Genomic DNA, 14,990 nt, shown 5'->3' with positions numbered 1-14,990 from the left:
TAGGATAATCAACTTCTTTTAATATCTGTTTTAGTCCCTTTTTTTTTTTTTTTTTTTTAATATAGCACAAGTATACTGAATTCTTAAACTACCTTTCGCAGGAGAGTTAATATTCACTTTCTTTCTTATTGTTCAGTCAAAACCTCTTCATCTTTTGTTTATTGTTCTAAATAATAAAAACTCCTCTTAAATGATCAAACCAATTTTAATTTTGAGGATTCAATTTTTGTTCAAAATTGCTCACTCCAACCAATATAATAGAACAACAAATATCTGAATTTTAATTTAAATATTCATAATCTAATTTATTAGTTTTAACTTATATATATATATTATTTAGCACTAATCTTGACATATTTAATTTTTATATATTGTGCTGAGTTAAATTTATAAAATTTATGAATTATAAATTTAAATTTTATGTGTTTTAAATCAAGTAAAAATAATTTAAAAAATAATTAAATTTGTATGGAATTAAGTTCTAATAAAATAGATAGAATTTTTAAATAAATTATGTATTAATAAATCAATATATTTCATAGGAATAAATATTTCTTCAATTTTATTATTTTTATTTTATAATTTTATTTATTTTATTTTATATTTTATATATTCTTTTAAATTTCTTAATAAATTTCAATCATAAAATAAATGTGGGGCCAAACGATTTCAAGTTCTATTATGGTCCGACCCGGATAGAAAGTCAGTTGTACCCTATTCCCATTTCTTAATCTGGTCTTTCCATTTTCTCTGCGCTATGGATATGGACCATTAAACCTTTCAGTACGTCTCACTGTAGCTAATCAAATCCATTTCCTCTACTTCGATCTCCACTTCACTTTACTTCACTTCCATTTCAGGCAACACTCCGGTGTTTCTCCGATTGGTGGACCCTCACATTCATATTCTCCAGTTTCCTTTTTAAGCTTTTAGTTTCTTAAATAATCATTGATTAGCATCATTTTGTTAATTACACATGCAATTTGCTTCTAAATTGGATTATTACATCCAGTTAAGTAAAGATCCATCATTTAATCTCCAATAACTCCGCCTTTCACATTAAAAACAATTCAATTTTGGTATCCGAACTTTAATGTAACTGTTCTTAAGCTTTTATTGAAGTTGATTTTTTTCTTTCATTTACTTTCTTTAGTGCAAATCCTGACTTTTAGTCATTTTTTTTTCTTTTGAAGGTTGTGGAAGATGTGCGAAATAAATTGTTAGAGCTGGTAGTGGTATAGAAGATTAAAGATTTGATCTTTGAAAATGCAAGGATTCAGAGCAAAGATTAGAGTTGGCGTTCTTGTTATAATAACCATATGGATCGGTTTATATGCGCTCTACGGCTTACTAAAGCCGATTTCGAATGGTTGTATAATGACTTATATGTATCCTACTTATATTCCGATTTCGTCTAGTGGAGATGGTGCAAAGTATGGATTGTACTTGTATCATGAGGGATGGAAAAAAATTGATTACAATGAGCATTTAAAGCAGCTCAATGGCGTTCCTGTTCTTTTTATTCCTGGCAATGGTGGTAGCTACAAACAGGCAAGGTCTTCCTTGTTCTTTATTTTAGTTTAAAGTTTGAATTTTCTTTTTTTACTGGATGTGGTTGAATTTGTTGAATGATGTTATTGTTATGAATGTTTAAGTGCTGCTATATCTTTTAAACAGTGAAGATTTTGGTTGTATGCAAGATAATGTAGGTTGCAGAGGAAGTAAAAACCATTATAACAGCATAAAGAATCACAAGTTAACAATTGGCATCACCTACATGCGATCTTCTTCAGTAAAATTGTTTTCTTTAAATTTTTGTTGTTGTTCTTGTTTGAGTTATGCTGACTTACTTGGTTTTATTATTCGTAATACATATCCCAACAGTCATTTATGTTTTTGTGTTTTTTGTGAAGCAACATAAAAATTTTAATCAAGATTTTGAGGTGTTTATTGTTCGATCATAATTTAACTGGCCGGAAACTTACTGTGTCTATCATTCTCCTGGTTTCTCATATTTACCTTCAACAAGCAGCTTGTTTCAAATGCTTGATGGAAGCAGGGGAGGTGACTGGGAGTAGTTGTTAATGCTTAAAATTTATGATGGTCTAGTGCTGGTGGATTTCACGTTGATCACTGACATTTTGCAAAGATTCTTAATGTTTTCGTTTTATGTTGTTTTATTGAGGGTTCTTCTTATTTTGCCTAATAATTGTGGGCTTCCAGCATAAGTTTTTATTTTCTAGTATAAAATCTGGTGTCTGGCCGTTGTTTGACGAATATATTCATGCATGTTGTTTTTCAGAGTTATTCACAAACTAAATGTTACAAGTTATTCTTCATTATTGCTGCTGCTAAGTTGTCAATAACTTGAATTAGTTAAATTCATATATTCTAGAAGTTTTTTTAAAAAAGGCAGGCTATTGGCCCTTTATGAGGCCATGATCATATCATCTTGAAAGAGAAAGAAAAAGAAAGAAAGTGGAAGCTCCTGCCTTTCTTTTTGGCATTATATGTACGTACTTTTAAGCATTGGAACAAGAGCGCAATGTAGTTATTGTATATTGAAACATAGCGTCTGCAATGCATTTAAAAGTTCTATGCATTGTGTACTTGTGTATTTATGAGCTTGTGTTTATGTTTATCATAGTGGTTTTATTGTCTTCCATACAGGTAAGGTCCTTGGCTGCAGAGTCTGACAGGGCATATCAAGGAGGTCCACTTGAACGGACATTTTATCAAGAGGCTTACTTAAATCCTGAGGAAACAGGGGTGAAAATGAGCATGACTAGCTTTCAATTACCTAACCAATATGCTACCAGGCTGGACTGGTTCGCTGTAGATCTTGAAGGTGAACATTCAGCAATGGATGGTCGGATACTTGAAGAACACACGGAATATGTTGTATATGCCATTCACAAGGTACTGCTTTTATTTTATTTTTTGTCATATTTGCATAAATAAATAATGAGTACAAGTTAGATGATAATGCTGCATGGAATAAACCTTACTTTCCATAAACTTTTCATCATTCTCTATGCTAAGAATTTGCTTTTATTAAACATTTTCTTTTCATACTGCATGTTAAGAAATTTTTCAAGACTTTAAATTGGAAAAGATGCAACACAAATAAGTAGAATATGTTTTTCATCAAATTAGAAAAGAAATTTCTTAAAGCACATTTTTTATCTGAATTTTGGTTTATGCTTAGTGCATGTGAAGATTTAATATGCCTTTTATATCTTTACTCAATCCTTGATACATAGGTTTGGCTTATGAAGTCTTTTACGATCAATTAAGGGCTAAGGCAGTATGCTCTATCCTTGACTATCAATTTTCTTCTTCTTCTTCTTTTTTTTTCCAATTTAGTGTCAAATTAGCTTCACCATCCAAGTTTCTATTTGTGATAACTCATTTAACTTCCATCAAATTGCATCTTATTTTTGCACGACAGTACTGTTGATTTTTGTCCCTCAGATGTGAATTAAGTTCTCCCGACTTCATTTGAGATTGAATAACTTGGATTTGCAACAGCCGGATTTGTTTTCTCACAAATTATAAGTTCACCAATTGGTTATTATATGGTCATTCTTGCAGATTTTGGATCAATACAAGGAATCTCATGATGCCCGAGAAAGAGAAGGAGCTGCAACCTCTGGTAATTTGCCAAAAAGTGTGATATTGGTTGGACATTCTATGGGTGGTTTTGTTGCTAGAGCTGCAATTATCCATCCTCATTTGAGGAAATCAGCCGTTGAGACTATTCTTACACTTTCAACCCCACACCAGTGAGTTCTGTAGTTTCTTTTATGCCTTTGGATTCTTACTTCAAATATTGTTCTGTCTTTCACGAGTCTTGCCTTTTCTCCAGATCACCTCCTGTGGCACTGCAGCCATCATTGGGTCATTATTTTGCACGTGTAAATGAGGAATGGAGAAAGAGATATGAGGTTCAAACCACTCGAACAGGACGTTTCATGTCGGACCCCCTGTTCTCTCATGTTGTTGTTGTCTCCATCTCCGGTGGTTATAATGATTATCAGGTTTGTTTAAATATAATTTTTGGTGCGACATTTAGTGGTAGTACGTCTTTTTTATAATTTCCAGGTAATTGATGGATTCTCTTAAGACTATTAATTGAATCTGCTGAACTTCTTATTGTGTCATGCCTTATGAGTATGCTGGACTTATACTTTAATATTCTTATACAATCTTTCTTTTATTTTGGGTGTATTTTTCCAGGTAAGATCGAAGTTAGAAAGCCTAGATGATATTGTGCCTTCCACACATGGCTTTATGATAAGTAGTACCGGCATGAAAAATGTGTGGCTGTCCATGGAACATCAGGCTATCTTATGGTGTAATCAATTAGTTGTGCAAGTGAGTGGATTATCACTTTTTGACCCAAATTTAAGATCATGAAGAGCTATTCTGAATGTGCTTATTCTGTCTTTAGGTATCACATACTCTCCTTAGTCTGATAGACTCCAGAACAGGTGAACCATTTCCTGACACTCAAAAGAGACTAGCAGTATTTTCACAAATGCTTCGTAGTGGGATACCACAGACTTTCAATTGGATGAGGCAATCACTTCCATCTTATCAGGCAACTCATGCTCCTATCAAGCATATAAAAAATGCTCTTGGTAATTGGTTATTCTGGCTGAATACCATTCAATATGAAGTATTCTGAAACTTTGGTATATAGTTTTCTGCAGAAGTGAAATTACTGAAAATAAATTTAGAATGGGGTTCTTATATATCATTCTAACCTTATTGAAACAGACGAGTCATGTACATGTTTCTTAGAAAAATCGAAAATGGGGTTGAGGAAATTCCTAAACAATTTAGAAAATAGTGTTTAGCATAGTGAAAGAAGTTAAAAGCTAGTGTATTTAAATGGATTAGATTTAATTTTTCCTGAAAGAACTAAAACAAATGAATTTGGCCAGCACAAGATTTTTAATAAAGGCAAGTCAAGGTTTAGTTGAAAAGTAAAAAAAAAATAATTAAAGAGACTGCTACACTGCAGAGAGAGGGGAGTTTCGGTATCAGGAGCTAGATCTATGTTCGGTACTGGTAATGTAGTCGAGGGGAGTGAAACCTCCTTCACATTGTGCTGTCATCTGTGAATCAAAGCCATTTTAACTGTACTCGTTCCTCTGCTTCATATCTGTATATCTGTATCCTGTTGTTGTACTTGTAAAAAGCGTTGTAACCTTTTAATGTAACTAGCAACCAAGCTACTTTCTGGGAACTTCAAGCCTAGCTATAATCACCAGAACTTCATTTTTAGACGGTTGTGACAAGGCCAGAGAAATGAAATTTCTTTAAATTGGCTTTCCTGGCTAGATTAGGTTTATCAAAATTGTGCACACCAATGCACATTACCTACTTTGTGGAAGCAAGAGATGAACCATAGACATCTTAATCATAAATTCCCGGACTGCCAATTGGTCAACCAGTCATTTCCCATTCCCTCCTTTGTTGGTTTGAGCGTTTTCATCTGCACTGGAGCTCATAGAGAAGAATCCCTGCATCTGACCTTGTGTAATGTGCCAGATTTGAATATTATGCCTAGCATAATTTGCTGTCTGCATAAGATGCACAAGAAACCTTTATTCAATTATTGCAGAACTTTATTTTGAAGTTCACGTTATTCACTAATGTTCGGCTTTGACAAACTTCAACTTCTGAAGCAAAACAGTTATTCATCAGATATGATAAAACTAATAACCAAGAAAGGGAATCAAAAGGGGGCTAGGGTTTATTGTTGCTTAAAGAGATTACAACATAAAAGAAAGGCTTATATAGATTTACAAAGAAGTAAAAGACTATCCTACTTTAAAAGAAAAAAAGAAAGAAAATAAACTAAATAATTGTAGTAGAAAGCTAATATTTTTAACAGGATTCTTTATAATACTTGCAGGTTCTCAAGTATCTACTTTATCTGGTTGTCCCAGCAATGTTCACTGGAATGATGATAGCCTTGAGAGGGATCTTTACATCCAGACTACCACTATGACTGTTTTGGCCATGGATGGGAGGAGGCGGTGGTTGGACATACAGAAATTGGTGAGCTTTACCATATTTCTCATTTATAGTTGTCAAATATTTTGTGATGTTCTTTATTTCTTGTTTTAGTCCTACTAATATGTTTAGGGTGTTTATTCTAGAGAATTTACTCTCACATTTTGTTATCTTATTTACAGCATCCGGCTGCCAGTCAGCCAGTCAGGGCTTTTCACTGCTGAATAGAAATTTGCATTTCAACTGTTTAATATTTATATTAGGTCTTGTATTTGATTAGTAACGTGCCAAAACTGATTCGAGTCATAGGTTCTGTAGTTCAAGCCAATTAGGCTTCATCTTTTCACATATAAGATCAATATTCGTAGTTGGTGAATTTTTAATATTACTTAATTCATTTTGTTGCCTTTATTTCTAAATTTCTGATTAGCATTTACCATACAGTAAAGTTGCTTACAGTTTAACTTCTTTTCATAGGGTTCAAATGGGAAAGGCCATTTTATCTTTGTGACAAATCTTGCTCCTTGTTCTGGGGTTAGAATTCATCTGTGGCCTGAAAAGGGGCAATCGCCTACAGATCTGGCTGCCAGTAGAAAGGTTGTAGAGGTGACATCAAAGTTGGTGCAAATCCCTTCACGGCCAGCACCAAGACAGGTATTTTTTACTAGTTCCGTGGAAATTTTCTATACAGTTTACTAATAGGAATTTGTATCCTTACATCCTTGCAAATTTCTGATAGGAAATTTACATTAGTTATGATCTTACCTTTTGTTCTATATGCTGTCTTTCTTTTCCTATAATATGTTGCTAAGTGGAGGTCTAATATTATATGTTATGCTGTCAAGTTTTAGTGAACAATGGTCCTGCAGAGGGTTGATAGATTCACTGTGTTTCATGAATATGCTGCTTGTTTATCAGATTGAACCTGGTAGTCAGACTGAGCAAGCACCTCCATCTGCTGTACTTCGTTTGACCCCAGAGGATATGCATGGTTTCAGATTCTTGACTATCTCAGTTGCTCCCCGTCCGGTATTCTTTCCCTTCGTTCTTTTATGATTATTCTTTTTTCCCCCTAAATATTGATGTTGTACTTATTCCATAATTTCTAAATATGCAGTTTCATTATCTTAATCTGAGCCCTAATCTTGTACTTATCCCATGGCTTACCTTTTTAAGCTTTATTTTTTTGGAAACTATGTATTGCTCACTGTCACTGACTGCAAATGTAAAAATAGGAAGAAGAAAGATAAATTGCAAAAGCTCAGGCTTGTTTAATCTTTTGAAGTAAATACAGTTGGTCAAACCTTGTTGTTAGGCTAGTCTATCAAACCCATCAAGCATATATATATAATGTATTAGCTTGGACTGCTAGTTTGTCGACTTTAAACTTCTTTATCCATATGTAATTCAATGGCATGTCATTGGCAATTTGCTATTTTAGTTCCATACTGGTAAATTATTGACCCTAAAATGGTTGCATCACATTTCTTACACTATCAATTAAGGCAAGACTTTATTAGTGTTTTGCACCTTTTTTTAAAATTATTTTTTTTCCTGGATATGGCGCTGCTAAACCCTTTAGCTTGATATTTTGAAATTATTCCACTATTGACGTGTGTGAATTTCTGATGCTCAGACTATTTCAGGCAGACCTCCACCAGCAACTTCCATGGCAGTTGGTCAGTTCTTTAACCCAGACGATGGGGAAAGAGATATATCTGCTCAGTTAATGCTTCTATCTACCTATTCTCAAAAGGTAACATTTTACTGAATAGCTGAAGTACTTCCTAGGAGTTTAGATTAGATTCTTGACACCATGTTTAGATGCAAAAAGATGGGAGAAGTGGAGGGAGGGAAGGAAGCATAAAGAAAATGGAGGAGGTCACATTTACTTCAACCCTCTTGTTTGGAGTGTAGAGGAAAATGGGAGGAATGAAATGTGAAACATTTATATTTTGTTAATGATTAAATGACGGATGTTGTTATCATGGGCACTTGAGCCTTTTTTTTTCTCGTCTTCACCACTTACCTCTCAAACATGTGAGGATTTTGTTGGGCCCATGGAAGAATCTTCTCCTTGTTTTCCTGCCCCCTCTTTCACACTCTCCCTAACAAATGATAATAGGAAGCTTTTCAAACTATTCCTTCTTTAGATTTCTTTTTCTGATCCATCTTCTCCACCTTTGCAAATATATTTTAAATATATTAATTTTTCCCATCAAACAACTAACTATTGACAGGTGCATGATTTTCATATTGTGCAGGAAATATTTTTGAAAGAAGATCATCCCCTTGCTTTCAACTTGTCATTTTCTATTAGCTTAGGCCTTTTGCCTGTTACTTTATCTCTAAGAACTATGGGCTGTGGAATAAAAAGGTCAGGGCTTCCTGCTGATGAGGCTGGAGACATGGAAAGCAGTAGTAAGAATCTATGGTTACTCTGTGCAATACTGACCATCTTCCATGCATCTTTGTAAACTTTGCGTTGCTGCAAATCTATAGATGTGGCCAATGATATACTATGTGTATGCATGTAAAATCTGTTTAGCTAATATATGGCCTGTTTTGCGCAAAAGATATTTTCTATTGAATATTTACTTTTACATAAATGAATCAGGATGGATATTCTTCTAACTTTTCCCAGTGGCTAAATCTCCTAAAAATCATAGATTTCTGTGCTTCCTAAATCTTTCAAATTAGTTTTCCTGGTGGACTAAACTGTGCTTAAGTTTTAAACTCATTGCGTTATGTTTCCTTTTCTTTTCATTTGGTACTTTTTAAAATTCCTATGCACTAGGTTGACATTTATGATAAATATTTTACTTACTGAAATTATTACATTTAGAAATCAAATGTATTCCAGTTGTCATATCCCTTGTGACTTCCCTTAATCGTCAAGGTTTTTTCTTTTTTCTGCTAAGCTACGTGTCTTGGTATTTCAGGGCTTTGTAAACTGCGCTGTTTCCCACCTGTGGCACTTGCATGGGATCCTACATCAGGCCTTCACATATTTCCTAATTTATACAGCGAAACTATAATTGTTGATTCCTCACCAGCCCTTTGGAGTGCTACCAAGGGATCTGAAAGGACCACTGTTCTGTTACTGGTATGAAGTTCTTAGAAAACCTTTTATCATTTAATTTTCGTGCTTAACTATTTTAATATTACAAACTTACCTTGAAGGTTTTCATGTCTGCTTGACTCTGCAGGTTGATCCTCATTGTTCGTATAAAATGAGTGTTGCTGTTTCTGAAACTGCAGCTGCCAGCAGGTTTTTGCTGTTGTATAGTTCACAGGTGACTGCATTGATGCATATTCTGTTATCTATTAGCAGTTTATTTTCTTCTTTATGTGCTTTTCCTGTTCATTTTTCGGAAATTCCTGTTTCTTTGATGTTTCTTCTCATCATATTACCTTTTACTTTTTGATGTTCTGAACTAAGTCTTGTTTGATTAATATCTTAAATGCACCTACAGTCGGATGTTAATGTGATTCAACTTTTAGCAGAATTCAACTAGAAGGTATTTGTGGTATTCTGTTGCAATACTAGCTGTCTTGGTGATATAATTTTCCACTACATCACAAAATGAAGCCTAAGGGCTGTGATTCTTGGAGGGATTAGGTGGAACAAATATAGGTAGATTGGATAATTAGATTCTCCAGCTTTGATAACTCTAGTAATTGTGATTCACTTCAAGGAACCTTTTCTCAGATGAATCATACTGGGAAAGTACATTATGAACTTAGAATTTACCACACCCTCTACCCCAAAAAAAAAATTTGCCTTAAAAAGATTAGTAGTCTAGAGAAGGAAAAGAAAAAACAAAAGGAAAAATAGGAAACTTGGGAAAATATCGTGTCAATTAATGTGCACATTAACTTTATAATTCAGAATCAGATACTGTTATTTTATTGGGGTGTCTACTAGAAGTCATTCAATTTTTAAGTCGGATTGAGAAACTAGTTTCATGCTGCTCTACGTAATACATTTGATTGGACCAACCTGCTATTATTTTGAGAAGAAACTCAACCATCAAGATCTATTTGCTAAAATAGATTGAGGCATGAGCAGAGAGCATTGGTTCTTGTGGTGATTTCTTGCATCTTTCCTGAAAGAAATGTATGGTCACATTATGCCTTTTGCTGGTGGTACTGAAATTCCTTGGTGAACATAAGCTATATAATGTTGGGGACTTTTTTGATGCAGATTGTTGGCTTCTCCATTGCTGTTATCTTTTTTGCTCTAATGCGGCAAGCACATGCGTGGGATGCTGATTTGCCTGTACCTTCGGTGCTGTCAGCTGTGGAATCCAATTTGAGATTGCCATTGCCGTTCTTGCTTCTAGGCATTATACCCATTTTGATTTCCTTGTTCATTTCCTTTCTATTGTCTCAACCGCTCCCTCCATTTGCTAGCTTCATCATTGTTTCAGTGATTTGCTACTTGTTTGCAAATGGATCCATGATTCTTCTGATATTTGTTTCCCAATTGGTCTTCTATGCGGCTGCCATTATACATGTTTTCATCAAGACAAGGTTAGAAGCTAGCCTCCTTATGTTGCATGCTCTGTAATAATGGATTTGTGGAATGATTCTTTTTAGATATATTGAGTAATATTTTCACAAAAAGAAAGGAAAAAAAAGTGGTGAGGAGGAATAGTTGAGAAATACACATTTATAGACTGGCTTGGTCATATCAAAGGTGTAATCTTAGTTGTGACACTTCACTATTCTGGGGTTAGCTCAATTAGCTAAGAGACCTTCTGGAATTAAAAGTTAGTTCGTTTTGTCTTACTGATGCAGTGCATCATAGTTACCATGCCAAATATTAGACCTTTTATCAATGGAGCTAACCCTAATATATCCATTTTCATGCATGCATAGCCCACTATCTTCTATTTGGAATAAAACCTATCCAGGCATGTGGTCTAGTTCTACCTCATATTCAGAAGTTATATTTGACATGCATCTGAGGGATGATTTCTATTCTATAAAGTGATAGAAGCTAAAGAAAAAAATTGACTGCATAAAGGATGCAATCCAATGCTGGTTTCTTTCAATACACATGTACACTTAAAAAGAATTAACATTATTTCCTATTTCTATTAATATAATTTCTAAGGTAATGCAGTCTAGTTTTGGGAAAAATGCCTTTATTTTACGATTCTCTCAATTAACTATATATGTTAAGTGCTTGCCATATTTCAGAATCCTACCTAGCTAGTACATCCCACATATTTGAGATTATTAATCAACCAGAGGTTGTCTGAACTGAATGCAGTCTAGTCATTCATTTGTCTTTCACTCTGCACTGTGGTTCTTTTAAGTTATTCAGTGATGGCACTTTTTGATACGTATACTATAGTTTGACTAAATCATAATTCAAAGGACTGATTTAGAGTGCACATTGAAAGATTTAAGGCGTCATCCTAATGATATGTAGAATTCTATGGTTCTCTTAGACAAGCTGACTTTGTAAGGAAGGAATGATGAGAAGCTACAGATACTTCACAATTAAGTTGATTAAATTTTCAAATCACTTACTATCAACTGTCTTATGAGGTGTTTGCTATAGGACCTGCTTACACGTGTTATATATGTTGAAAGTTAGTAATTTTTCTTGCATCTTGAAGTACTATTTGTTGAACAGAAGTTGATACTTTGTAGGTGGCAAGGACAGGAAGGGAACTTTCGCTTAGGATTTCTTCATTGGTTTCTTAATCTTTCTTCCAGTTTTTTCCAATTAAAGGTAAGCTCTTAGCTCTGGCATGCTATAACCAGAATGGTAGTAGGCATGTAACCAGAATTGAGGCTTCACTCCCTTAAGGCGAGAGAGTCTCTACTTTATACAAAGGTCAATACAAATTTGACTCCTCGCATAGTCCAGTTTGATTGATATTTCTTTGTCTCCTTCCTGAGACTTTGAACCTCTATCATAATTATCTTTGTTTATTCTAATTAATAAGCCTTGGTTGATGCTTTGACTTGTTCACTTAATCTAATTTATTTGTAAAGCAGGTTGTAAGGGTTCTAAGAGTCAATCCATCACTTGTAACAGCTCTGACTGCTATCACCTTGGGTTGCTTCGTCCATCCAGCATTGGGTTTATTCATTCTTCTCTTGTCTCATGCTTTGTGCTGTCATAATGCACTGTGCGGGTACTTTGGAGGATTAAACTTCTATGTGCTATTGTTTTGCATTTGCTTTGTTTAGTGCTTTTGGTAGATACAAATCCTAAGAACTGTTCCATGTTTTTGTAACAGTTTTTTGACGGCTTCCTTTCGCAGCCATGCACGGAGAAAGGAACTCTTTGATTGCAAAGATGAAGAAAATAAAAGATCTCAAGAGTTTGCATCGAGCAATGGAGTGTGCAACCATAATTCCCCATTGGAAGAAAATAGCTCCAATAGTCCAAACTCTTCAAAGAGTTTTGGTGACACACAGTTGGAGATCTTTCATCACCGACATGGCTTGTTGATCCTGCATCTTCTTGCGGCACTGATGTTTGTCCCTTCCCTTGTGGCTTGGCTGCAGGTATGAATGATACATTTTTTTTAAAACTCATATTGGACTTTAATATCACTTCTTAAGATCTTGAAGTATCTTAGTTGATCATCCAATTTTTGTTGTTGGACTGCAATTCATTCCTAAACCTAGTAAATTGGCACAGGACATTATGGTATTTCTGCTGTAATCTGCATTGATTTTATCAAATAAAAACATGTAATAATTAATCTATCTCAAATACAACTACCATCTGCTTTCTCCTTTTCTCTCCGGGTAATCAACAGTTCTTTCATATGGTATTAAGGCGTTTTGAATGGGAATTATCCTTGTTCTGCTCTTATCCATTCATTTCATCTGTTTTAGTTTCCTATACAAAATGATCTATGCCCAAGTGTTTGCTATTGCTAGTAGGTGTATTTTCCTACCAGCCTACTAGCACAATATCGAATATGTGTGATTAAACTTTATATTACTTTCACAAAATGCACCAAATCCTAAGGTTTTATATAGAATTTTGGTTCTTCACTCATCCAGTTTGGATGCCTTTAAATTGAATATTCTGTTTGATTGCAGAGAATAGGATTGGGACATAGCTTCCCATGGTTCCTGGATTCAGCTCTTTGCATCGGTGTCATTCTTCATGGTATCTTAAACACGAAACCAGAGTGCAATTCTCAGTTTTCCTTGTCAGTAATACAGGGGAGGGAATTGAGATTGGATTTTGTCTACCTTCTTGCTGGCTATTATTCCTATCTTTATGGATTGGGTTTGGAGCCATATAGAGTTTTTTATGCCATGGCTGCTGTAGGCTTCATATCCTTAGCTTTAAGGATATTATGGAGCAAAGAGAAGGGAGAGCAACGATTTGGGAGAAGAAAGCATTCTCATAAACATTGAGTTAGTTTCTTCTCAGGGTGATACATTTATACGCTGTGATGGTATTTTGACAGTTATTGGAGATATGAAATCCTCTTTACTTGCAGGCAAGCAAATATGACCTTTGAATTTTTTAGTACAGTTAAAAGAAAATGGGAGAAAAAAAGAGGGAGATTTGTTGTTGTTGTTGTGATGTTAATTAGCTAGGCAATTCTTTTGCAGCAATGCATTTTTGTATATGAGCATTTTGTTTCTCAGATTGGAGGGAACTTGATCTGCAATTCAAATGAGAAATTGGTTTTGTAACATTGTGCTCGGAGAAAACAATGTTATTTAGTTGCAGATTGCAGAGCTGGAATGTGCACAAAGTATCTGAACTTGCTCCAGATTTTTCTTTTTTCTCTTTTGGCTGGAAAAATTGTAGTGTGATGTTCCTCTTATCTCTTTTGCAATTAGATACAGTCAATTCATATGGTTCGAGAACCATGACCATTAAGGAATCAAAAGTGGCCATACCTGAATGATCTTGATTGATTTGATCTCCACTTTCCACACATTCCAGGTGCATTCTTCGATGGAAATGAGGAAGGCTAAATAACCAAACTTGATGTGATCAAATGAGCACGTATTATAAGTTAGGCTTGGCTTAGTTGCCGCCATTTACGTCTTCTATAAAATGGAAATTCTTTAACTAGCATTCTTGCTGTTTCAGAATAATGGCAGCACTCTTACTACTGAAACCTTCGTAGGGACGTCCATTTGTGCTGTGGCTTCGCATATGATTGCTGCTGGTGCATACTGCACTCTTCTGGACTGCCTCTTCAACGCTTGGCAACCATCCTACAGGCTACGGTATTATGATATTGACGGTCAATCTTCTGCTTCCATTTGTCTTACCCTTTAACAAAAAATTGGATCCTTGGAACTTAGGGAAAGGTATTTATTTATGATCAGAAGAATGATCGCATGGGTTCAGATTTTGGAATCGACTACTTTTACATGCGTGTTCTCGTTTGATATGGCCATTGAAACTTTTACATATATATGTGCGTGTCAATTGAGTGTATGCATAAACATTGTTTAGTCCTTGGCCCGGTGTACAGGGCATCTAAAACGACCGGGGGCAGTCATGGCCTCTTCCTTCGGTCTCCCTAAATGCGGAAACAGGGATTCATGAGTTCGGGATAAGTAATGTGATGAAGGAAAGAGTAGGGGCCTCATCGGAAGTAGTTCAGTTTTCTCAAAGCTTCCGGAGTAAAATTCCTCCCCCGGAATGACGTCTCCAGAGCTGTAAATGTAAATGTCCGTTGTATCTTTCAGCTGAGGATATTGAAGAATTCCGTAAGACAACAAACACTCCCAATCACCAAGGAAATAAATAGCGAGGCTGAAGCAATGGAGGAACTGTAAATGTAAAGCACAAGGAGCTATCATATTCCCTTTGTTTTTCACATGCACAAAAGCAACATAATATAAAAGTGAAAAGATCTTAAATCAATTTTCTTTTTCAGAACTAGTGAAAGACTAAAAGATAGAATGGTAAGAAGAAGGAATAATATCATAGCAAGCCAATGCTGAGG

General features: G+C 34.9%; 1 protein-coding gene across 10 annotated transcripts; it reads left to right on the top strand.

The window, feature by feature from the left end:
- Positions 1 to 709: 709 nt before the first annotated feature.
- LOC8270501 lies at positions 710 to 13,761 on the top strand. Of its 10 annotated transcripts, none has more exons than XM_015724040.3 (19): positions 710 to 886; positions 1,194 to 1,551; positions 2,671 to 2,919; positions 3,595 to 3,785; positions 3,869 to 4,040; positions 4,240 to 4,377; positions 4,454 to 4,643; positions 5,927 to 6,072; positions 6,505 to 6,681; positions 6,946 to 7,056; positions 7,664 to 7,783; positions 8,292 to 8,448; positions 8,970 to 9,133; positions 9,237 to 9,323; positions 10,235 to 10,563; positions 11,695 to 11,776; positions 12,046 to 12,185; positions 12,315 to 12,561; positions 13,108 to 13,761. In XM_015724040.3, exons 2-19 carry the CDS (start codon positions 1,267 to 1,269, stop codon positions 13,429 to 13,431), a joined length of 3,309 nt encoding a protein of 1,102 aa, XP_015579526.2. In that variant the 5' UTR covers positions 710 to 886; positions 1,194 to 1,266; the 3' UTR covers positions 13,432 to 13,761. The 10 variants fall into 10 exon arrangements, with proteins under 10 accessions (XP_015579526.2, XP_015579523.2, XP_048229713.1 ...); XM_015724037.3 differs by having other exon boundaries at positions 12,291 to 12,561; XM_048373756.1 differs by having other exon boundaries at positions 12,043 to 12,185.
- Positions 13,762 to 14,990: the final 1,229 nt, after the last annotated feature.

This window comes from Ricinus communis, chromosome 5 (assembly GCF_019578655.1).
Source record: "Ricinus communis isolate WT05 ecotype wild-type chromosome 5, ASM1957865v1, whole genome shotgun sequence".
NCBI lineage: Eukaryota > Viridiplantae > Streptophyta > Magnoliopsida > Malpighiales > Euphorbiaceae > Ricinus > Ricinus communis.
This window is presented reverse-complemented; position numbering and strand designations above follow the sequence as displayed.